This window comes from Ictalurus punctatus, chromosome 15 (genome assembly GCF_001660625.3).
Source record: "Ictalurus punctatus breed USDA103 chromosome 15, Coco_2.0, whole genome shotgun sequence".
Lineage (NCBI taxonomy): Eukaryota > Metazoa > Chordata > Actinopteri > Siluriformes > Ictaluridae > Ictalurus > Ictalurus punctatus.
The window spans coordinates 3,354,008-3,380,116 of record NC_030430.2 but is presented as its reverse complement, the minus strand read 5'-3'; the positions used below and the strand labels follow the sequence as shown (position 1 = coordinate 3,380,116).

General features: G+C 38.2%; 2 protein-coding genes across 10 annotated transcripts; one reads left to right on the top strand and one right to left on the bottom strand.

Annotated features, from left to right (window-relative positions):
* Nucleotides 1–2,647: 2,647 nt before the first annotated feature.
* LOC108275743 (C4b-binding protein alpha chain) lies at nucleotides 2,648–12,739 on the top strand. Of its 9 annotated transcripts, none has more exons than XM_053686129.1 (13): nucleotides 2,670–2,774; nucleotides 2,903–2,991; nucleotides 3,699–3,798; nucleotides 5,912–6,094; nucleotides 6,283–6,382; nucleotides 6,493–6,569; nucleotides 6,656–6,835; nucleotides 7,232–7,408; nucleotides 7,853–7,927; nucleotides 8,272–8,322; nucleotides 8,976–9,012; nucleotides 9,486–9,547; nucleotides 10,333–10,419. In XM_053686129.1, exons 3-12 carry the CDS (start codon nucleotides 3,729–3,731, stop codon nucleotides 9,529–9,531), a joined length of 996 nt encoding a protein of 331 aa, XP_053542104.1. In that variant the 5' UTR covers nucleotides 2,670–2,774; nucleotides 2,903–2,991; nucleotides 3,699–3,728; the 3' UTR covers nucleotides 9,532–9,547; nucleotides 10,333–10,419. The 9 variants fall into 9 exon arrangements, with proteins under 9 accessions (XP_053542107.1, XP_053542104.1, XP_053542106.1 ...); XM_053686131.1 differs by having other exon boundaries at nucleotides 3,666–3,798; XM_053686132.1 differs by lacking the exon at nucleotides 2,903–2,991 and having other exon boundaries at nucleotides 2,648–2,774.
* On the bottom strand, nucleotides 10,510–24,676 carry atp6ap1b (ATPase H+ transporting accessory protein 1b). The gene is made up of 10 exons (XM_017486683.3): nucleotides 24,520–24,676; nucleotides 22,352–22,478; nucleotides 21,703–21,777; nucleotides 19,718–19,908; nucleotides 18,742–18,773; nucleotides 18,557–18,642; nucleotides 17,027–17,268; nucleotides 16,889–16,939; nucleotides 16,529–16,766; nucleotides 10,510–15,412 (listed from the first exon to the last, which is right to left on the bottom strand). Exons 1-10 carry the CDS (start codon nucleotides 24,645–24,647, stop codon nucleotides 15,206–15,208), a joined length of 1,377 nt encoding a protein of 458 aa, XP_017342172.1. The 5' UTR covers nucleotides 24,648–24,676; the 3' UTR covers nucleotides 10,510–15,205.
* Between the last annotated feature and the right edge of the window lie 1,433 nt (nucleotides 24,677–26,109).

Genomic DNA, 26,109 nt, shown 5'->3' with positions numbered 1-26,109 from the left:
TGATCAATAAATTGTTATTTTGTCTTCTGGGAAGCATGTAAATATCTTATGTAGCTTCTGAAGGGCAGTACTAAATAAAAAAAATAATAATAATAACAGTTTACACCAATCATTCTGTTAAAAAGTTTACATACCCTGACTCTTAATGTTGCCTTCTTTAGCATCAGTATTACACACTGTATTAAGAATCAAGGGTATGTAAACTTTTGAACTGGTTCATTTGTGTAAATTCAGTTATTATTGTGTCTTGTGGACTATATGTAAACATCTGTTCTGTGAAGTAGCTCATACAGGGCAGTGCTAAATAAAAAAACAAAATGATCTCTCTTATTTAAAAAAAAAGAAAAAAAGAAAAAGAATTATTAACATTTTGCAGATTCTGCAAGGGGTATGTAAATTTATGTGCACAACTGTAGGCTTATGGTCAGTGCCAGCATGTCACTCTGGTGTCTCTGTTGCTGGTGATTTTTGTTGGTTACAGTTGTGGTTATCTACATGTCATGCTCTTAGGCACAATCGGAAATGTATTGGCTGTTTCAAACCTCCTGAAGAAAAGCATCCCCAAAACATACTTTTGGTTTGGCTCTTTTTTTGTTTAAAGGCTGATTTTTATTTATTTGCCAAATATGACTTCATACCACAAGCTACTTGAGAGCATTCTGTTCTACAACAAAATGACCTACAGAAAGTTATGCTTTAGTGTGTGTCTTAAGTATCAGTGAAAAATCTAAGAAGCTGAAATTGTTATTACATATACAGAACATTAACCACGCAGTAGAGATGTGTTAAAGCTTGAGTTACAAGTTCACTATGTATCACAATAGTTTGTATCACAATAGTTTAATCTGAAACAAATGTGCAATGCAAAAAGGTATTACTGAAACATTTAAGAAACAGCAGGTCTCACATGATGCACAAAACTGCCATCTGAAGTAACATCAATTTGCAGACACTTGTACTGCCTACCTTTTTCTGATTGAAAACCATGGCAAGAACCATAATTTCAGATAAGGTCTATATTATATCTAAAATGCTAACTTGTTCCTGTCCTGGCCCAATGAGACAATGCCATCTTTGGCCACTAGAGGGCACCTTGACTGTCATTGCAGAATTCCTTGTTCTGTTGTCTTCCTCCATTTCATGTCTAGTCATACCCAGAAGTTTGTTTTCCTTCTCAGGTGCTGGAGCATTAATGCAAGCCAGGTTACTTTTGTGCTTGGCTCGCTTTTTGCTTTTGTTGCATCACTATGTTTTGATTATTGAGGACTTTTTTTTTTTTTTTGCTTAGAGTTTATTTTCTAGTTAATAAGTTACAGATAATGCTGGTTCCTAGTGTGTCTTTTCCTTGTCTTTGTTTCCCTGAGCCTGTTCTGTGTCTGTCTCCCTTCAACAAAGGAAGTTCTGTATTTAGCATCTGTTTCCATGGACTCATCAGACCTTTTTAGAACAGGACATTGTCAAATAAATTTATCTTACAAGACTTATGAAACACAATCAATAGTATGTGTGTATTAGATAATTTTTTGTCTGCAGATTTAGCATTTTAATCTTTTTGGATGGTAGCTTACATTCATTCATATGACACCTCATGTCATTGACCTGCACCAGGACAGCCTCAGCGGGAAACTTGAGCTTTTTTTTTTTTTACATCTAATTTGCATATGCGATATAGTTGAAGTTTCATCCAACTAAATGGCGAGGCTTTAAGTTATTTCTCATTCTTTAAAAGTGTGCCCTTTTTACACACTTCCCTTTGGTGAAGTCCTCATGATGTGGACTGAGTAGCAGTCTCTGATCCAAAACCCTTTGCAAGGACCAATCATAGTGGCAATATTAAAGTCAGGGAGGCTGAAAAATATATTAGATAAAGGCCTAAAGTGTCTTTTCTAACAGTTTATGTGAAACACATTCTGAAAAAAATAAATACATAAAATTCAAAATTCCACCACAGTACATCATTCAAATTCGTCAGTGTGATTAGATGAAATTTATGTGCTGAAGAGATTCATGAAATACATTCGTCTCCAGAATTAAGACTGGCTCTCGCACTGCAAAATAAATAGATTTGAATTATTTTCTGCTCAGAGCTCGTAGAAACACTGCGCAGCATTTGAGTGAGTAATGACTACATTAGTACTACTACATTTTGCTAAGATTTTGGTGTGAACTGGAGGTATGCACAGAGACCACTGTAGGTCATTATATATATACTGTATATGAGTGGATGACATGGTGCCATTCACTCCCACTGAGTTTTTTTGAAGCCTTTTTTCGGTCTCAATAGGAATTGCCATCTTGTGATAACTGGAGTCTGTGGAGCCCATACAGCAGGACAGGCAGTAGGTCTACCTCTTACCTGCTCATATTAGTGATGGACACTTGTACATGAGTGTGCACACTATTACCTATTAAAAAAAAGCACTAAAGTGTGTCAGAAAATAACCCAGGCAGGTGCAAGTAAAGATAACTGTTGGGGTGGATGGAACTGGGAAGACATTTTGTAGAAGCAGGCAGGTTTGGTTAGAATTCCTTCAAGAGCATGTGGGTCAAAGTCTAAGCACGAAATGCAGCTTACACACACACACACACACACACACACACACACACACACTACAAAATTGTCTAGAATATGAGACGCAATGTACGAGTTTATGTGCGTTTTGACCCTTTCGGCGTTCCATAGGACGTCACAGTAAACAACGACGTGCACAATAACAACCTCGCTTAAAAAAACCCCAAACAAACACACATACAACTAAAGGTATAAACTCTAGGTAAGTGAACACAAAATGAGATGATGCCAAAACACATGAGACGATGATTTAATCAGCTGCGAATTTACTGTAAATGGAGATTTGGAAGCTTATAGCCATTACCGAAAGAATAGCTAATTTTCTCGTAGGGGTGTGACCTCATTTCCTCAGAGGGGTTTCCGGTTTTTCACGCCTAACCTAGTGGTAACTTACAGGTCCAGTAGCGCTAAACTAAAAGGTAAGACATTATTATTATTGTTATTATTATTATTATTATTGTTATTATTATTATTAATGGTAAATCTGAGTAAAAGTGGGCGTATCTATCTTAACGTTAACACGTATCTTCGAGCTAGTTTAGCTAACACACCTAACCGGAGGTTCCTCGGCACGCCGCTGTTCAGATAAACTAAGTGATTAATACTTAATAATACTTAATAATACTTAATAATACTTAATACTTAATAATTAAGTAATGTTACATAATACTGACGTTATTTTTTAAAATAATAATAATAATAATAATAATAATAATAATAATAATATAGTTAGTTAGACGACGAATCCGGAAAGAAATTAGCATTAGCCACTCGTTTACCTCAAGCGTCCTCGTAATCAGGTAACGTTCAGGTGTAAAGCTCATTAAAATTACTACAAAAATACACTTAAAAATATTCAGCTTAACAATGTATTTTTTTATTGTTGTTGTTCGCTTGGTGAAAAATAAAACAAGTCGCGTGAATTCGTTATTTAAACGGTTGTATTTTTGGTTCAGAACGAATGAGCGGTTCTCCAGAGAGAAAGACGACACTAGCTGGATAGCTAACTAGCTCGTTTAAGTCGTTGTTGTTGGGTTGTTTTTAAGCAAGGAAACAAATACAGCCTAGTTAACCAACTATTGTGTTAACTCAGGGTTCCCCCCTCCCCTCTTTGATCCTGTTCCAGCATTGAACTGCAGAAATCGAGGTGAACACTATGATGGAGACACCGAGCTACAGTCTGATCATCCTCCTCATGTGTCTCATGAAGGTTGGAGAAATACAAGGTATGATTAAATAGATTAAATTCATCATTCGTAATCCATGGTTTGTTACTCGGTATGCCTAGAGATTGTGTTTATCCTGCTTTAGACTTTAAAGGTGCAGTAGCTGATTTAAAACAAGAGAAGCTCCTAGTACAAATAATCTGGTAAATGTGTAGAACATGAGGAGGAATTGTATAAGCAGACGTGTAATATGTAGGTTGAGAAAAGCTGTCTGGGAGAACCGCTTGTCTGATAGCACTCCGGATCACAAGTCACCGGATGACCTCATGGACAAATTTAATCACCCTGATGACGTTCACATGGAAACGGTTCACATGAGGAAGGAACGTTTTCTGAAGTCACGCGGAATAGATTTATATATGAATAAAATGATAAACGAAGTGGTGTTGGTGAATATTCGGGATGTAGACACAACAGAGATGGTTGTGGATGGAATGTCTCGCTTTTTGTTGCTTGTAAAGATATCCTTGAAGGGCAAAGAAGTGTGAAGGTGAGACAGACAACGGTGATGAGTGATTGGTTATTGGGAGGGAAGGCTCATTCAGGCGCAACTCATGGCTAAGGTCTGCTGAAAAGGGCTCTTTTTTTAAAAAAACAAAACAATTTTGTAGGAAGGAAGGAAGCATGATAGAAGATGATAGAGCACTGTCGCACTCGTCTCTCACGTGCCCTGTCGCACTCGTCTCTCACGTGCCCTGTCGCACTCGTCTCTCACGTGCCCTGTCGCACTCGTCTCTCACGTGCCCTGTCGCACTCGTCTCTCACGTGCCCTGTCGCACTCGTCTCTCACGTGCCCTGTCGCACTCGTCTCTCACGTGCCCTGTCGCACTCGTCTCTCACGTGCCCTGTCGCACTCGTCTCTCACGTGCCCTGTCGCACTCGTCTCTCACGTGCCCTGTCGCACTCGTCTCTCACGTGCCCTGTTTGAGTTTTAAGATAAGGAGAGCTGGACATCTGCGAGTCTTGAAAAGGGAGTTCTAGGAGATTTGAGCCAGTTTGGTGGTTTCAAGGTCCTAGCACATATGCAGACATTCCTGAAGATAGTAACATGTTTGTGTCAATGCAAGAGGAAAGAACGTTCTGTGCTAATCTCCATGACATGACCACAAGTGGCATTATCACTGATGGACTTGAACAGAGCTATTTCAAAGTAAGAAATTAATCATTTCCCTCACAGTGTAAACAGACCAAAACAAAGACTTTTGAAAATGAAGGCGTGGCTTCGCCCACATTCGCTCCCTGATTGGGTCTTCTGGATCAATGTGTATCCTTCTCTGATTCGTCGAGCCCCTACCATATGACCATTACGCTTCCTTGATCGTATATACACAACAACACGGAGACTGAACCGCAAGCTTTGCTGACTTTGTTGTCATTTATATCAGACTCGGTATATTTAGTTTTTTTTTTTATTATTATTATTTTGGTGCTGTTATGCGCAGTAGATAATATGTGCAGCGGTGGACCTCTTCTGTGTCCAACAACCTTCCCCTGCCACTCATTGTACGCGCGTGTTTTATAAACTAATGATGTCATCATCGGCTAAAACACGTGCGAGGGTTACTTTACAACAACTTTACAACTTTACTTTGAACAAGTGCAGACCTGAGTACAATTTGTGTTCATGTTCACGGGAAACACTGCACAGTTCCAGTACGACCGAACTCTGACCACCTCCTCGGGTGGTGTCTCGGGTTCGGTACCGCAGTCCACATGTCTGCTTCCACATTACCAATGTAAACTGTTCTCTTTTTCAGACTAGACAGCAGTAGTCATGGCTATCTGAAAAACCACTGGTGGTCATTACAAAGAAAAACCGTTGAAGGCACTGTGAGGTTTTTGTACTTCACCCACTTAATCCTTAGAGCTCCAGACTTGAATAATCTTGACTACTGCTACTTTAGCTCCTCGATGATGTAGCTTCTGGTGTAAACATTTAATTTTGCTTGTTATAAAATGGAGATCACGATTGTTTTTATTTTTATTTATTACTATCTTGTTACTGTCATACATCATCGCACTATGGAATTACTCATTACACATTTATCCTGATTTGTTTCACCTGTGCTAATATTGTACTAATATTACCTTCATTTGTCTGCTGTCTTCTCAGCACAATGTATGAGACCCAGCGTTGGGGGAAACAGGGTTCTCACTGAAGAATCAGGCCAAGATACTTTCCCTGATGGAGCTACTGCAACATTCAAATGTGCAACTGGTTATAGAACGGTGTCAGGAAGTCCCAAGATCACCTGCAAAGGACAACAGTGGACCGATCTAGAGCTTCAGTGCACTAGTAATTCTCATTTTAGACATTTTCTTAGTACAGCTTTCCTTTTTTTTCTTTTTTCTTTTAACAGAATATCCATGTATCTGTATTGTTAGTGTGTTTTTTTTTTAAAATTATTATTATTATTTTTAAGTTTATTTTTGTCTTATTAATGGTGCAAAGCATAAATATTAAGACATAATTATATTTTTTAGAAAAGTCCTGTGGGAGTCTGCCTGACGTGACCAATGGAAGGTATTTGACTCCAGATGGAATTGAGTATGGTGCAACAGCTACTGTACAATGTGAGAAAGGGTCAGTAAAGCTGTGGTCTTTTACTTTATTTAGTCTTTGTTCAAATTTATACACGCGGGCACAAAACATGGTTGCGTACGTAACACTGTATAATCCATCTCTGTTTGTAGATTTATGAATACTGTAGCATCTAATACTAGAAATTGTAGAGAAGATGGTTGGGATGGGAGAGACGCAGTGTGTGAAGGTAAGGAATGTTTTAGTAATTTTATGGTAATTTGTTTGAAGCACTTAAAATGTTCTTTTCTTCTTCTTTTTTTTTTTTTTAATTAGTGGTGAAATGTTTAAAACCTCTCGCTATACTGAATGGAATGTTTGACCCTGAGGAAGACTCCTATGACTATACCCAAGCAGTCACCTACTCTTGTAATAAAGATTACACTCTTATTGGATCAGAAGTAATATCCTGTATTGAAAATGGAACCTTTCATCCTTCTCCTCCTCAATGTTTATGTGAGTTATGTATAATTTCCTGTAAACATATAAACATGAAGTGATATTTTTGTTTCACATATAGTTTTGGGACATTATTGGAAGTAATGATTATAAAGCACTGATCTCATAACTGATATGTTTTTGACCTTGTATATGATTTCATTTGATAATACCAATTATCAGAATATTTTGATCATTAAAAGTATAGGTGGTGTTTGTCATATCGTGTAACTGTTAATAACGGTGTTTTCTTATGCCTTTATGTTTATAAATTGTCAGTAGGTTTATTAATATATTTGTATTTTCCTTAGAAATGTTCACAGCTTTTGTATTATGTTATTATATTTAAACAGTTGTCAATGGGTCAAATCAGCCTGTTAATCCTTTATATTTCTGTCTGCACTCTTTTTACAGTAATCAAGTGTGATGCACCTAAAGTTGATAATGCAGTTAGAATTGAAGGCAAATCACCACCTTACAGTTATAATAATTTTCTCCGGTACAAGTGTAAAGAAGGCTACAGAATGGAAGGGTCAGCCTACCTGAAATGTGACGTAAATGGATGGAATCCTCCTCCTCCAGTGTGCATTGGTATTGAACCATGTTTTTATGTTTTAATGCTTACACTATCCATCACACACTGTTTTAACAAAAAGCAGTTGTAGTTATTCTTATTTTGTTAAGACAAATTATTATCGAGCCAAAGTATTAATTGTCCTGTTGTAAAGAACATTAATGTATGTAATGAAATGAGCCCCAAAAGCTACTTTTTATTTATTTATTTATGTTTTTATTTATTTATTTATTTATTTTTAAACTGAAGAGGCCTTAGTTGTGGCTATCTATCTGAAAACACTCAAATATTTATCACACATTTTAACACCACAGTGAAAGCATTAAAAGCACACGTTTGTCTAATCGGCCAATCATGTGAAGCGCTGTGAATACTTTCCGGATGCACTGTAACAAAAACAAAATACATGTATAGCTGAGGATGATTGTTTTTTTCTTCTTCTCCCGTTTCATTCATTTTAGATGCAACCTCAAATCCAACCTCAGATACAAACTTGGATCGAGGCGCAGATAGCACCCTTGCACCCCCATTGAATAGTAAGTTGTACTTTCCAAGTGAACCGATTTTAATAATGTTCCTTATTGCTTGAGGATTTATTAAATGTGAAAGTGTTGTCTATTTATAGTCTTTTTAAATGTGTCTTTAGATACACAGTCTAAATTGGAAAGCTGTGCCTATACTATGGTTGATTTAAACACAGCAAAACTATATAAACACAGTCTTTTTGTTTTACTAGTTACCATTGAGCTAGATTGCTAACCTGTTTTAGTCTTCATGAATTCAGATGATGATGGTGATCGATAGTTTTCCCCCTGAACAGGGTGCATGTAATCCCACTTGTTTTTTGAAGAAATACCCAGTAATATTCTGTTATTTGTAGACCACAATCGGAACATCGGGATTGGGATTGGGGTTGTGGCTGCCATTCTGGGTAAGTGTACAGTGACTGAACAGCCGTGTTTGCACATGGAAAATAGAAAAGAAAAGTTTTTTTTTTTTTTTATTTTTTTAAAAATTTTTTATTTAATGGGCATATGACATCTGGTGATATTCAAATATCCATACACACAGTATTAATGCAGTTAATGTTAAAGTGCGAATCAGAATTAAGGTTAAAACATAATTATTTATTTTAAGCATCTATGAAATAAGCAGTAAAAATCTGATGTCTGGATGTTTTTTTCAAGCGAAAGGGGGGAAAAAAAGAGGATAATGAAGTTAGCGATGGTATATTATGTAAAGGAATTAAACACGCACCAGGACATGCTGTTCGAGGACATTATTCAGTGATGAGATGGTGTGAAGCGGCTTGGTGCAACGTGGCGTTACGATAACTAGTCCAGAGTTGATTGTTTTCCTATAACAGCAAGTCCCGAAGTATGATCCTCCTCTTATATACCACAGCAATTTTCAAACAAAAATATATTTGTTTATGAATGAATGAAACGTCACACGTTTTATCCGTTTATGGTTCATTGCATCGTGTGGAACATCCAGGAAATAAGTTGATTCCTGTTGTAATTTGGAGTGTATTTGTGGTGTTCCCATTTTTATTGATGTCATGTTAAATTTACCGTTTCACAGTGATCGGCGGAGGCGTATTGTATTTCCTGAAGAAACGGTAAGTGTAACTATTTTCTTTAAAACACATTATTGGCAAAAACATTTATATTTTATTTATTTATTTTTTGTTAACTAATGCAGTTTGTCAACGTTCACAGCATGCTTACTACTTGCTGCTTATTTTAACGAGAATGTTCTTATGTTTATGTGCATGCCGTTTTTCTTCCGTGCTAGTGTGCTCCAGAAAGATTCAGTAACTGCGATTGGTCATGTCATTCTCACTGAAAATATAAATACGTTGGTTCATTTATTTTTACTTGTACACGCCTTAAAGTTATGCACAAAAATGTAAGAGCAGTTTCTATGTATGGGTTTTCTAAAGTTGAGTCAAAAGTTTTGGATGGGTGTGTGTGTGTGTGTGTGTGTGTGTGTGTGTGTGTGTGATTTTTGTATAATTTGCTGGAGTTGCTCATAAACACCAGAGAAATAAGATGAGGTTTAACAGACCAATGCTGGACTTTGGGTTTGCAGCACTGGTTGGGGAAAGGTGCCTTCTAGACACGAAGGGGGCGCGTAACACCATCACTGTCCTGGTAAGAAAATCAGATTGTCTCATATGGGATGAAATTGCTTAAATCGTTTTTTTTTTTTTTTTTAGTTTTTATTGAGCATCCTTTTTTTATATATTCATAGACTTTGCAAAACCCAATACAGATCAATTGCAAAAAAATCAAATATGGCAGCCCTGCGTCAGCTGCATGACTCCCCACATGATTTATACACCTTATGATTACTATAGCAAATGACCACTCACTCGTATCACTGGTAGGTTTTTGTTTTTGTTTCTTAGTTACACTCGTACACTTCCTTCTAGGCTTCTCGGGCATGTCTCCATACACATTAATGAGAGGTCGTATACGATGGGATAAGATGAACCCACGTTTCTAAGTTTTTCTTACATTTTTGCAAATGGGAACTATTTGCACTTAAGTGTAAGTGGGGTAACTGAAGAAATTCGGACCACACAGGCCATAGGATTGGGCCGAGGAATCATTCATGCCAGTCTTTTAGCTTTGTCGTCACAAGTAATTTGAATAGAATTAAGAAAGTCGTCATTGAATTGTGCCTTGTTTGCTGTCACGTACACAGAAAATGAACGGGCACATGTTGTCGCTTGCTAGTGTGAATGTAGCGTAACTCGTCACTAACCTGATTGCCAAGCTTGCAGTAAGAAAAGCATGTTCTGGTATTTCATGCTGAATGAATATCTTATGCTTTAATGCTTCTAACTCCTGTCATTACCCAGAAATACACTTCCCACGTTGTCTTGCTTCTTTTTAAAGGTTATTTATTTCCACCATGCCCTTTTTTTTTCTAGATCTCGGTCCCAGGGAACACTATTTGACTGATCCTTGCTGTTCTCCTGCTTCCTATTGGTGTGTATGTTTTCCTGCAGAGCTGATGGACATCTAGGAATGAACAGAGATCCTGTTACTTCATTTCTTTTTGGAGATTAGCAGATTGTGTGCTTTGGTCTTAGGACAGGGGTTCCCAACCATTTTAACAACTGTAACCTATAATATACAAACATATCTATCTGTCTGTGTTATCTATATCTATAGAAAGCAAGAGAGATCGATAGAAAGAAAGATTGGGGGTGATGAAGTAGGGGTGTGATCACTGCAGATTTGTAGTCTGTTGTAGTCTGTAATAATTATTTAAAAAAATCCATCTTTGGTGGAGACGATGATTATGGGAGATGCCTCATTAATATCGTATCTCACATCACACATTTGCACTGATGCATTATGTAAACATATGAATGTAAAGAGCAAAACCAGAGACATTGGTTGTTCTGAAAGTTTATTTCCCAATACTTCCCAATTCATCGAGTCTTTTCCTTGCCACTGGAAAGTGTAATGCCCTCACAGCCCCATTGTTGTCGCCCAATGGTTGGGAACCTCTGCTTTACGATATTCTGTGGCTGCTAATTTAAGCTAGGAGTATTAATTAATATTAAAAAAAATTTAAACGGTGTGGGTGCTTAAGCCATATGTCTTCTACTGTTAACTAAAACACTTCCTACTCTACTGCGTAGATCAAACAAAAAATATAATTATACAAACTGATTTGGCGTAGTATCTGATTCATAAAAACTGCACGAATTAGGATTCAGTGTTTATAAGTTCTGTGTTTAACACTGCCTTGCATATAATATTCACTTACAAGAGTTGCTCACAAGAGCTAACAGCTAATCATGTTAATCTGACAGTTTGGGCTCTGTTCCTATTTTATCAACAGACCAAATCTTTACCTTTTGGCTTGTATTACATGGGACAAAAGAAACGAGGAAATGTTAGCAGGATGTTCTGGTTCAGAGATTTGTCTGTCTCTTGGATTTGTAATGTTTTCATCTTCATTCATGTTCACAAAACCCAGTTACTCAATATACCATTGTTCATTTGGAGAATGTGCTGCCTACCTTGTGCCTGCTGCATCTAAATTGTACACATTAAGAGCGCCTGTGCCACCGTGTACCGCAGCTGTATGTAATGTGACGACGATGTTTTATCAGTAAACATGACTGGTAGCTGTAGAGCGCACACTAAACAATTATCACAGTCTAGATCTGCTAAATAAAATTCAAACAAAAATCTACTTGCTACTTAGCAAGTGAACTCCCTGACTATAATTTAATAGTCTTTAAAAATCTTTTATAATATTTATAAGACTAAAGATTATGTCTGAGACTTGACTGTTACTAGAAAATATTTGTAAAGAAGGTAGAAGATGTGTAGTGAGTTTGATTTTGTTAATATAACTGGAACAAAGATGTCCAAAGCCTTAATTTAATCCAGGACAGATTCAAGACCATTTCTTTGTGTTCTTTTAAGCAGGAACTGTATAGATAAATGGTTTTCTTTCTTTTTGATGCTGCACTCAACTGAGCATAGCATCGAAGCTAGCGTGTAGATTTTAGATTGATGCTTCTTGGTGTATATTTTTGGTTTATGCTAATGTTTGAGCAGGCAAAACAGCTTGTGATCCTACATTTTTGATTACTTGCTAGAATTTAGTGTTGTATTTATTTGTAATTGTTAGTTAACACTTTTTTCAACTACTTTTGTGTTTTAGGGTTTTTAGATATAATGGTTTGGCCCTTGTGGTACAGAATCCCTGCTAGAGTGAGATGCAATCTCACGTGTGTGTGTGGAATTCTGTGTGAAATAAAATACCTAGACTTCACAACATACAGAAACTGGTACCACTTACGCTTTTTCGATTGTGTTTTATTCTGAAAAAAGCAGACTTCGCACCAGCTGTGAATGTAATTCCACTGAAATGCAGTCACTGTACAATCACAGTCACACACAGTATACAATACATGATGTGTCATGGCGCGTTCATGTTCACAGATCATTCATGTTTCAATTAACCAACAAATTCTCCAGGAAAGCTTCATCATCATTAGTGTGAAAACATCATAGATCAAAATTAATAAAAAATAATAAACATTTATGACCGCTTCAAATCCTTCCAGTTTTAAATTGCAGTACTAAAATCAGAAAATCAATCATCCTGTAATCTGGGCTGCATCGAATAAGGCTGTGTAAATATCTAAAAATGAAAACCTTTTGAGAAGTGATTGTTTTTTTCCTCCTTTGTTCAGAGCAAGCTTGTCGAATGTTGGAAAAAGAAAATTGTGTACACAGCCAAATTTGCATTAAAATATATTCTTGCAAGCATGCAGTCTTCACCCAATAAACTGTGTTTGTCTTCTTGTATTAATTATCATGTTCAAATCATATTCATTGTGTTGTGGTTTGTTTTTACTCTGTTCAGATGTGTTTATTCAGAAAGTAGGCACATTTCCTTATTATTTGGTTCAGTTTTTTCCAAAGATGACCACCCGACTCTCGAACTTCCCACGATCATTTAAAGCAGCACCAAACCCACTATACTCCCTTTAACATCTCCTCCACACTCCCAGGGAACAAAAATACTAAACTCTACTTATCGTTGTACCTTTTTAATAAGGATCTAAGGGTACCACTCTAGCAACAATTAAAAGTACAGTTTTGTACTCTTAGTGTAGGTGATAGAGACTTCTCTGCTCAGATGTTTTCACTTCAAAATGGTCAGGATTTTTGTGTGAATTGCAGTTTAAACTGCATAACCATAAAGTCAGTAAGATTAGTAGTTCACAAAACTAGATTGTGTGCTCAAATACCAGGACTTTGCCCTTAAGCAAAACCCTCATGCTGTGTGCTTATAATCTACCTTGAATATAAATATCTGTCCAGTGAAGAGATGTAGATAAATGACCTCTTAAAACGTGGGTAACTAGAGGCAGGTGTTTCCAGTCATTTTAGACATGTTGTATGTTAAAATATGAAGATGAACGTATGTTTATTTTGAGTTAAATGAAGGTCAGATAATATGAGGCATAGAAATCCAGATCATTCACACAGTGTTTCTCCCTGCCCCCCAAAACTTTCTCCCATTATCACTTCAAACAAACAAAATAGACTAAAATCATTTATAAATATATTTATTTCATAAGCATATTTATTTTGTCCATGTCCACATAATGGTCGCACTTTAAACGGTACACATATACATATAAGCTTTAAATTATTGCCAAGTTTTCTTTCAATTACACATCCAGCAACGGTGACGATAATGACGCAGGCAGCGCGTTCTGGAGTTACGATGAGAATATTCTTAAGCATGACCTGTTTATTTATTTATTTATTTAAAAATAAGACAAGAACAATCTTGATCATATTTAATTGTAAGAAGATGAAATCCATAAGTTATATAAAATCCGAAAATTTTATTCATTACTACATACCGTAAATTTCTACATTTTTATACCTAAAATAATGTTTACTAGTAACTTAGCACTGGACTGCATTTTAACAGAACAAATTTGTAAACATTTGGGACAACAGTTCAGTCCTCTGTGGCATTTAAACGTCAAGAAAGATTACACTTTGAATCTCCACATTAAAAGTATTTTACTGTTGAATATTGTGGTTTACACGGCAGCTTTGATTAGTTTTCTAGAACAGCAGCTCTGACAGTGTCAGCTGCAAGGCAAATCACAGGTTTATATTAATGCATGGGTCATAAATTATCGTTTCAATAGTAACAATTTATACAAGGACTTGTATGGCAGATGCTCCATATAAACAGATTTAAAAAAAAAAAAAAAAAAGTAAAATGAATGATAGATATTTATTTAGCAGTTCTGGAAGGAGTCTCCAGTGTCAGTGCTACGTAAAAGTCAGAGGTAAAGCGTTCAGGATGGAGTACTTTACAGTGTCTTTGAAACATGACCAGCTACATTATTTTTTCTGTCTTATTAATTTTGAGAAAGAAAGAAAGAAAAGAGAGCCTGGTGCTAAGTGATAAAAAAAAAAAAGAAAATGTTTCCATTAAGTATGTGCCATTCTTTAATAATGTTAAAAAAAAAATCCGTTAGCAAACTGTTGTGGTATGAAGTGAATAAAATATTTTGGGATGTGATGTTATACGACAATAATCAACCTTGGGGTGGTAATGCATCCTACCATTGTTTTCATTTCCTATAACAGCACACCCTAACCGGTTCTATTATTCACATATTGTTGTCACATATACAGCTATAACTCAAGGATGTTAGGTGAGAATGTGAGAGATTTAGGAAAGAATTAACCCTATGGCACAGCAGTTCATAGATATTAATGAATAAACCACAGGCTTTTGTTTTTGCTTTGGTATTACAAGATGTTTAAAATTATAACTGTTCAAGGACACTTCAGTAGTACATATGGCATTTTTGGCAAGTACCGCATCTGTATCAAATACACATAGCAGGTTTAGCATTGTACAAGACATTCAATGTCAGTATGGCAACAGCTGAATAAAAACAACTGAACTGTATTTTTTTTTTTTGTCTATTAGTGGTGTTAATACTTAAGGAGAAGTACTGTTTCTTCAGGAAAGTACATGATAAGGAAACTGCATAATTGTGAAACAAATGTTACAAAATCTTTGAGGGGGGGAAAGGTGTCAGCAAAACCACAAACTGCTAAACTAATTCCGTACCTGAAACAGCACAAGGTTGTAGTTCTGACTACAGGATAAACACCTCGCATAGTGAGCGAGCTCTACAATCTGGAACTTCTGGAATGAAAGCAGGTTTCTAATCTAGGTCAGGACAAACACAATAAAAATAAAACCGGAAGGCATACTTTAGTTGCGAATTACTCGTTCTGAGGCACTGAAATGCTAGGGCCTTTAGGATCGTCAAAGCGGTCCATGGTGCGCAGCTGCATAATCATGTGCAGGCCATAGGTGAGGATGAAAACCATGAGCAGAGAAGTAAGCAGCCCCATCCAGATTCCCGGCGTGAAGAAGCTGGCACAGTCGCTGGCGTATGAGAAATCCCCAGTCACGGTGAAGCCTTGGATCTGGTTTTAAAAGGACATTCGTTACGTACATGGATACGTGATGGGGGGGGTTTTAATGTCAAATATTTCTGTGGTGAAGCAAAAGAACAGTGTTTAAAATCCAGGTTTTTGAATTGCAAGAACGTTCGACTAAAATTGGGGATGCGTGTTATGATAAAGTTTATCCACATTAGTTTAGCAGCTAGCCAGGTAACTTCATTAACTTCAGCTCATTCTTGGCCAGTAATGACAAAGTTAGCTATAAAGACACAAAACACTGAACTCTTGTTTTATTATTTTTATTTCATAATGCATTCGTGCTGCAGGTTATGCTTTCCCCGTAAGAATACTAGTTTAACTATTCAACACTGAATTAAGAATAACGATGGTTACGTATGTAACCGCGGTTCTATGAACCGCCAGAGGCGGTGCTTTAAGCACCATGAAGTCCATTACGTGTACGTGCCGGTCGAATGTCTGGATCAACAAAGTCACCTGTGGTCTGGGTGACGTATGCCCCTAAAGGCATGCTCACCCTGGAAGGGACCTCTTGGCATTCTTCTCGCGAATATTTCGAGTGACTGCTAAGCTCTGGCGGTCATCCAAAAATTCACAGAACCGCGGTTACATACGTAACCATTGTTCCATTTCATTTCTACTGACTGCCAGCGGCGGCGGATGAGTAATACCAACAAGGTCATGAAGTTCTACGTGCTCTTTAAAAAAGGCTATGAAGCCAGAGGAAAAATGGCTTGTGGGTTGTGTGAGACCACATTAACCCTATAAAATCTTGCAAATGTGCAGGTTGATGCCCATGATGCGGCTGCACAAATATCTGAAAGGGACCCCTCATAGGGCTTGCCATGAAGTAGACACACTCCTGGTTGAATGACTTCAAACCTGAGGAGGGATCCGGAGACGAGTGCCCTAATAGGCATGAACGATTGCATCTACAGTCCATTTTGACAGACGCTGCTTGGACAAAGCATGACCTCACCTATGCCCCGTATGACAGACAAAGAGTGAATCTGACTGTCGGAATTCAGCAGTCATTTGAATATAACACTTTAGTGCTCGCACTGTGTACTGATCATGTAAGACATATTTGAACAGTGCTGATGCAAAGTATGAAGGTACCTGGAAGTCAGTGAAGAGGACACTCCAGTGGGTGGCGTTGTCGGTCAGATCCCGTGGCACCAGCAGGGGGCTCTGAGCACTGCTCACTTTCTGACAGTGGAAGGAATACTCGGCAGGAGAATAGATTCCACGGCTGGCGTTGAAGATGGCCGTCTGGCCGTCGTAGTTCAGCTCCACCTGCTCCATGACCGCCCAGTAACGAGCCGAAACAGGGAAGAAGGTCTTGCGTATCATGAAGCTGGTGGTTGAACCAGAGATGTTTTACTACTACATACATTTTTATTTACCTCACAAAAAAAAAAATTCTTAACCAATAATACTTAAAAGTACACTAGGAAACATTCTAACACGAATACTCACATAAGCTGGAAGGAGCGGAAACTCAGAATGTTTTGATAATTCAGGACAAGTCTGGAACAAAAAAAAATACATCATCTAAATGTTTTGTCAAAAAACAAATGAAAGATGATTCTATTCACTTCTAGATAAAACGCTCACCTGGAAATGGTCTCATTACAGAGAGAACCTTCCAGGGAGACCGAGTCATTGAAAGTAAGAGAGCCTAAATCAAAAAAGGCTCCCCCGTTGTAGCTGATATTTAGTTTATCAGCCCAGAACAGAATACAAGGCTTTCCTTCAGTACTGTTGAAAGTCACTGGAGGTTTGACGTCTGGTACCGATGGTGCCTGCAGCAGCGAGCGTCCTGTTAAGTCCCAAGTCATGGATGTGTCCTGAATTACCTATGGATGAGGCAAGATGGTGTGAGTCTAATAAACAGGAAGGTAAACTTGGGTTGGTGTGTAAAGTTTTTTTTAAACGGGCATGATTCCAACTCCCGTAGCAAGGGTTTTAATATGTTACTCAGACTGAGAAAAATGAAGAATGGCATAGTAAACATTTCATTATAACTTTTCATTTATCATCATCTTATTGTTATTTATAAGGTCATAAAAAAGAAAAACAATATTAGTGTTAAACTGTAGATTTGTACTTTCTAACAGCTTCTGCTCTCATCAGAAATACTGTCCGGTTTTCATCTCAGGACTCTTATTCACAACATCATTTCAATACACAGTACTGTTTGACTTTATATACACTTTAGAAGGAGTTATGAGTAATGATTCCTAGTCACACTATCTGGTGTCACTCAGCAAAGGATGGGTTCCCTTTTGAGGTTCCTCAGTCTTGCTCATAGCCGATCTAAATATACAGTCCCTTCTGAAACTATTGGAATGGCGAGGCCAATTCAGTTGCTTTTGCTGTAGACTGAAGACTAGGGACGTCACAAGAACCGAAACTTCGGTACCAACATTCTTAAAATGTGACGGTACTTGTTTTTCTGGAGTAACGTGGTTGCAATTCTCACCAGAGGTGATGGGGCAGCAAGTACGCGTAAGTGTTTTAGTCGGTCCACAAGTGGTGAAGAAGAACGCCTACAAGCACACGGGAAGAACTACAGAAATGGCGACAAGTTTAGCTCCGCCCGACTCGTTGAGATGAAAAGAGAGGAAAGCTAGTATCGGTTTCCGGTGTGCGACCGATGCTATCGTTTATTTCTAACAAAGCGAGGAAACACCTGGAATTTGGCGACGCACCTGAAAGACAGCCCCTTTTCATTATGTTTGTTTGAGGCAGCTGCGTTGTGAAACCAGCTAACGTTATGCTCCATGTAATGTTAGCGATAGGCAGTTATTTGTTAACGACGCTAACGCATTGTGATGTTATAAACTACCTCCTAATGAACCACCATGCATCTCCATTCAGCCCGTGTCCTGTCAGCAAACTGTAGCCTAATGTCACTAATAATTATTCACGTGTTCATGGTGTTAATAAATCTTTTTGGTCTGCCACCATATCAGTGAATTTAAACTAATGCTTGCATTCAGAGTATAAGATGTGTGTGTGCATGCATTTAGGAGTGCACCTTAAAAAGTGTAAAAGTAAAAGTGTACATTTGTGATCTACAGCATGCAGGTGAATTTGAATGATGGCGTTGTCAAGCTTGTGATCTGTGTGGTGCTGCCTTACATGAGAAGGTCTCAGGCCGGTGTAAACAGCGATGTAAGGCACACTCTCAGCTCGCAGTATAGTCAGGACATATCCAATGGTCTCATCTACCAACAGATGGAAATTAGTAACTACAGACAACACACACACACACACACACACACACACAAACTACATATATTCAAAAAAAGTAGATGATAACTCACCATTTTTCCTAAGAAGCTCTTTTGATTGGGCACTGTGAAACATAGCAAACATGAATAAATAAATCATCTATACAGTTGTGCCCAAAAGTTTGCATACCCCTTGCAGAATCTGCTAAATCATAAAAATCCCTTTTTTTTTTTATTTAGTCCTACCCTGAATAAGCTATTTCACATAACAGATATTTACATATAGTCCACAAGACAAGATAATAGCTGAATTTATAAAAATTACCCTGTTCAAAAGTTTACACACCCTTGATTCTTAATACTGTGTGTTGTTACCTGGATGATCAACGACTGTGTTTATGTTTTGTGAGAGTTGTTCATGAGTCCCTTGTTTGTTCTGAGCAGTTAAACTGCCCACTTCAGAAAAATCCTCCAGGTCCTACACATTCTTTGTTTTTCCAGCATCTTCTGCATATTTGACCCCTTTTCAATAGCGGCTATACAATGTTGAGATCTATCTTTTCACACTGAGGACGACTGAGGGACTCGTACACGACTATTACATAGGGTGTAAACGTTCACTGATGCTCAAGAAGGCAACGAGATACATTAAGGGGGATGTAAACTTTTGAACAAGATGATCGGTGTAAATTGGTATTTTAAATTGAATATCTTTTATTCCCCCATTTAGTACTACGCTTCAGACGTTAAATAAGGTAGCTGCATGTCTCCCAGAAGACAAAATACTAAATTAAAAAAAGTGTATACAATACATTTAGCAGATTCTTCAAGGGGTATGCAAACCTTTGGGCACAACTGTATGTAAGCTGTACTTATACATATTTTTATGGATGGATGGATGGATGGATGAACTTTATTGTTCCTAAAGAAAAGTTTTGAGAATTTTTATACTAGGCCAAATCCCAAATCACAGGGCAAAGAACTCTTCTTCAGAAATGCACAAAACATAATATCTCAGACAATTAACTAAGTGCTAAAAGTTAAATCTCTCATGAATACTGTGCTTTACCCAGTGGTGTATGGGAGCCTGATGACCAGTAGAGAAGGCTTTGCTGTGTTCAGCTGAAGCTGGCCGAGTTCTGATGGTGCAATGTTGACTGCTGGAAGTCCGAGCTCTTGCCGGAAGATTTCCACCACAGATTCGGCTGCAGTCCAGGCCAGAGCCGGAAGCACCATGGGAGTGGAGGCCTGCAATGCGGACTGGAGTGCAAACAAAAATAAAGAATGGAAAGAAAAGTTGAAAGAAGGTGGAAGACGGTGATTGAAATACATCAGTCTGGGAATTATTACAAAGCTATTGCAAAGGCTCTGGGACTCCAAAGAACCACAGTGAGAGCCGTTATCTCCAAATGGAAAAAACTCTGCACAGTAGTGAACCTTCCCAGAAGTGGCCGACCTTCCACAATTAATCCAAGAACATAGGAACGACTCAACTAGGAAATCACAAAAGAGCCAAGGACAACATCAAAGGAACTACAGACCTCTCTTGCATCAATAAAGGTCACTGTTCATGACTCCACTATCAGAAAGACACTGGGCAAAAATGGCGTCCATGGAAGAGTGACAAGGTGAAAACCACTGCTAACCCAGAAGAACATTAAGGCTCGTCTGAATTTCGCCAAAAATTGATGATCACACCTTGATGATCCTCAAACCTTTTGGGAGAATGTTCTGTAGATTGAGGAGTCGAAAGTGGAACTGAATGGAAGACAGGGATCTGTTACATCTGCCATAACCAAACACTGAATTCCACAAAAAGAACATCATACCTACGGTCAAGCATGGTGGTGGCAGTGTGATGGTTTGGGGAAGCACCTGGGCAACTTGCAGTAATTGAGGGAAACATGAATTCTGCTCTCTACCAGAAAATCCTAAAGGAGAATGTCCGGTTTTCAGTCCATAAGTTGAAACTCAAGCGCAGCTGGATTGTGCAGCAAGACAATGAGCCAAAGCCTAGGAGTAAGTCCTAGACCTAGAAGTAAGTGAAAGACTGATCTCCAGTTATTATTTCTGCTAAAGGTGGCACAATCAGATTCTAAGTTTAAGGGGGAAACTTTTGCTTCAATAAAAATAATAATAATAAATAAATAAAAACTGTATTGTGTGTTTACTCAGGTTACCTTTGTTTTATGTTGTAATTTGTTTGGAGATTTAGTATGCGATATACACAAAAACAGAAGAAACCAGGATGGGCCAAATACCTTTTCACAGCACTGTACTGTTAATGGGAAGATTTTTTTCCTTCATAACTTAAAATGCATCCTAGGGCTGAAATGTTCACAATATAATACTAATAAAGCAATGTCATGTTTATTTTTGTATATGACTGAATCATAACTGATTTTAATGATTTGATTTATACCTGTATAGCATGGCATTAACAATGTAACTACAATATAACTCCAATATTGATAATACACTATATCAGTGGTTCCCAAACTTTTCCAGGGCAAGCCCCCCAAATGGCAATAAAATTTGACCGAGGCCCCCCTTTTGCAAGATGTCTTTAAAACATTAAAAATACAGATTCCTGAATATATCCCCCCCCCCCCTTTTTTTATTTATTAATAATTACATCTTACATCACATTAGGAATTGATTGTGTGTGTGTGTGTGTGTGTGTGTGTGTGTGTGTGTGTGTGTGTGTGCGCGCGCGCGCGCGCGTGTGTCTCTGAGAGTGAGAAAGAGAAAACATACATTTATTTATTTCTCACATCAAATTGTCGATGCCCTGCGGGCGCCCCCTGGCGGCCCCCACTTTGAAAACAAGCAGTCTCTGACCAAACTCCTAATGTATCCATATAGCATTTATGTTGACATTTACAATATGATGTACATTTATAATTACTAATTTATTGGAATTGGAAGACCTGGCCTTACTAATCCCTTTGATAGTAAACAAGCCTTTCAAAAACGTTCAGAAACAATATGAGATGCAGGTTCGTTTAAATGTTTTAAGCGCACATTTAGACACGGGACAAAATTCAGCCTCACCTCCAAGTTTACAAAGACGCTGTCTTTCTTGTTGCCATACACCCCACCGTATGCTGTGAAATCATCCATGCTTAACTGCACAAAGGAGCACAAGAAACGTTAAAAGTGTTAAAGATGGGAAGCTGTGCAAGTTTGACAACTACATTCTCGTTCACTACATCTTGTACCTAAAATCAGTTATGTGATCCTATACAAATCATTCACTTTAACCACCTCTGACTGCTGCAAACTGTAGACTCCTTCCAAAATGCTAAACAAACATCTACTTCATCATATGAACAATTACAGATGTTACTTAGATTGCATACATTTCTTTGTGAATTAGCTGTTACTATAGAAACAACAACGTGTTCGAACAAGTGCATTAATATATAAACCTTTGATTTGTCCGAGCTGCCGTTATAGAAACCAGTCAGATTTGAAAATTCAACAGCACTGTGGTATAAGGTGGAACTGACTTTAATTATTCCATTGTTACGTAATACTCTCAGTCCTTACAGTCCAGTTCCTCTAAAAAAAAAAAAAACAATGTGTGACAATTCTGGAGTGTCCTATCCTAGGGAAACTCTAAGGGGAAGTGAGTCTGTGGCTCAATGTCACACTACACTGAGAGGACCAGACTGAATTGAGTCAGGATCGCTGTTCTCACCCCGTCCTGTAAAAACAGCAGCACGTTGTGTGGTGAAGTCGTCAAGGCTGAGTTCAGATAGGACGCCAACTTCGCACCGGAGACAATCTCACCAGCTGTCGCTTCAAGCCGGGTTGGCAAAGTGTACCTACATACACAAGCAGCATTTAGACAAGAGACATGTCATTTTTTCATATTATTTTCATTTCATACTCACCTAGCGGTGATCGATATGACATGTTAACATTAATTAAATTAATTATGCCACGAAGAGTATTATGGGTGTGGTCAGTATTTTCAGAGTCAGCACATATTTCCCAGTTAAGCTTACATACTATAATCCTTAACATTTCTCAGGAGAAGCCTGCTGAGAACATGCATTGGTTAACGTTTTTGAATTTTATTTGGAGAAGGCATGGAACTGAGGAGACCTGAAATGTCTTCGTAGAGTAACTCTCAGATGCTGGCTGTATGTTAAGCCCATCCCCAGAAAGACTTAATAACAACCCCATAGGCAGCTGCCTATTAAACAGTACTTTTATTCATTCATTCATTCATCTTCAGCAACCACTTTATCATAGTGGTTAGTGTCATGATGGATTCAGAGCGCTGGATTCAACAATACTGTGTGCTCCACCATCTCACCTCATTCTGTAGGCAGTCCTTCCCACCCAGACAGCACGACCAATTCTGCCATTCAGCAGCCCATTACGTAATATTTTGGAATAAAGAAAAGACTCTGAACGATCTTTTTCCAAACTGCAACACTGCTGTTCCAACTTTTATACCAATATTACAACTGCTCCTCATAGTAACCAAGGCAACTTTCTGCAATCATAAATATTATTATATATTTATATCAAATAAAACATCCTGGAGGTGGCAGCTTGAAGACCGTCAATGTCCTATCTTTCCGTGCAAGACCTAGGTTGCGTCAATCATAAAACAAATCATACCAGAAGCTATACGAATAATAATCTAACACCAATCTAGCATCTCAGGCCACTATCGCCAGGGATATCTATCTCGAGTATTATATTGGTATCCCATGTAACATGATTACATATTGTCCGTCCATCCATCTTCTATATCAGGGTCACGGGGGAACCTGGAGCCTATCCCAGAATAAATCGGGCACAAGACGGGGTACACCCTGGACAGGGTGCCAATCCATCGCAGGGCACAATAACATACATTCATACACTACGGACACTTTGGACACGCCAATCAGTCTACCATGCATGTCTTTGGACTGGGGAGGAAACCGGAGTACCCGGAGGAAACCCCCGCAGCACGGGGAGAACATGCAAACTTCGCGCACACACACAGGGCCACGGTGGAAATCGAACCCGCGACCCTGGAGGTGTGAGGAGAATGTGCTAACCACTAAGCCATATTTTAATCTAGATTTAGTTTTAGCACTATGGCTGGGCAATATGGTGATATATATCAATATTGTTGTTAATAACATCATGATACAGTTTACATCTTAAGTATTTCTGTGCTTTTATCAGTCCTTTCATTATTTCCTGCAAAAAGTGAGTGAGTGAGTGAGTGAGTGAGTGAGTATGTAGTGGCCCTTTGTTGGCACTTGTTACCAAAACCTCAGCTAAATTATAAATAATAAATATATCTTGATAAGTATCGTGAAGTTGTTTTAATGTAGTGGATTTTTTTAACTCCATATTTCTCACCCCCTTTTAGCACAGTTATTACGGTTTGACTAATAATGCCAACTAATGCTAGGTTTAACCAAGACAACACAATGACTGTCAATTACAACAATAAAGAACATGTTAGCTAGGAGATAATAGTATACACGTAGGTACAACAAATTTACAAGTACAAGTAGTAAACAAATTTATCATCACATATTAAATATGGATACTTTTAGGATACTAAATGGATACTAGCTTTGTATATGGTTCAGAAGAAGTCCATCAACTTTTAATATGAGCATAAACACAATCTGATCCAAGACAAGGCAGTAAAGTTAAATATCTCTATATTTACAATAATGAAGACAGTTATACTGAAGACAGATGTGAGCCAGTAAACCTTAGCTGGTTAATAGTTTATAGATAGTATTTTATGCGTGGCTGTGGCTGTTATTGCTGGCAGATCAAACTGAAACGATGTAAAACTCGTTCAAACAGGATAAAATTAAACAGTTAAAATACAAAACCTACCCATCACTGGTCCACATGATTAAAGGCACTTGTGCCTTGCAGGTACATAATAAAGAAAATACAAATAAAACTGCAAACTTCGCCATTGCTAAGGCACATCCAGACCGACTACTAACTTCCGCCATCATCACGTCAAGTCACGTGAGTGCCTCAACCAATACCGGGGTTTAATCTCAAATCGCTGTGACAGCTCGTGCGCTATCTAGGGCAGAAAAGCCATTGTATCCTAGCCTATGTAGTGCGCCTATAAAGGGGGCGAGGTTCTATTTGGGATTCACAGCGACTGTCACATGAGTGTCTGCTGAGGCGAGATGTTCATGAAGAGCATGATTAATAACTGCAATCAAAGGCTTTATTTTGGGGGGGGGGGGGATTAGTCCACAAGTATTATTTAGATTTACTAGTTTTTACCGGCAAAGTATTATATAGGGAGAATTCAGGTACAATATATAGCCCAAAGTTTGTGGACACTAGATCATCAAACTCATATGTGCTTTTTGAAAACCTATTAGAGATTTGGTCTCTGCTTTGCTGTGGTAATAACCTCCATTCTTCTGGGAAGGCTCTGCACTAGATTTTAGATCATGGCTGTTGTGATTTAACCATTTAAAGAAGTAGAAGTCTTTATTTGATGTTTATACAGTGTAGTACAGTACAATATTATAATATTCTTTTCTTTGCATATCCCAACTGATTAGGATGGGGTCAGAGTGCAGGGTTAGTCATGATATGGCATCCCTGGAGCAGAAAGGTTTAATGGCCAAGTTTAAGGGCCCAACAGTGGTAGCTTGGTGGAGCTGGGGTTTGAACCAATGGCCTTTAATCACTGGGAAACCACTTCCCTACAGTCAGCCACAAAAGCAATAATGAGGTTGGGCACTGATGTCAGACAAGAAGGTCTGGGGTGCCGTCGGGGTTCCAGTTCCTCCCAAAGGTGTTCACTGGGGTTGAGGTCAGGGCTCTGTGCAGGCCACTCAAGTTCCTCCAGTCCAGATTTGGCAAATTATGTCTTCATGGAGCTCGCTTTGTGCACAGTGGCATTGTCATGCTGGAACAGGTTTGGGCCTCTTAGTTCCAGTGAAGTGAAATTGTAATGCTGCAACATATAAAGACATTCTAGACAATCTTGTGTTTCCAACTTTGTGGCAACAGTTTGGGGAAGGCTTACATAAACGGTGTGATGGTCAGATGTCCACATACTTCTGGCCATATAGTGTACACTGGACAGTTTTTGAATTTGTTTAAACTTTCTTGAAAATATTCGTTCATTCACTCATTCATTCATACATTCATTCATTCATCTTCAGTAAGCACTTTCTCCTGGTCAGCATCACAGTGAGATGCTACTCCATTGCAAGGCACCATGCAGACACTCCTTTACAACTAAGAGTAATTTAGCATAGCCACTCCACCCACTGGCATTTTTTTGGAAGGTAGGAGAAAACCAGAGAACCCAGTGGAAACACACACACACTAAGACACAGGAAGAACGTGTTAAACATACACAAGTAATATAGGTTTAATAAAATGTTTAAAAACAGTTTAAGAATGACATTTAACATCTAACATACCAGGACCACACACACTTCC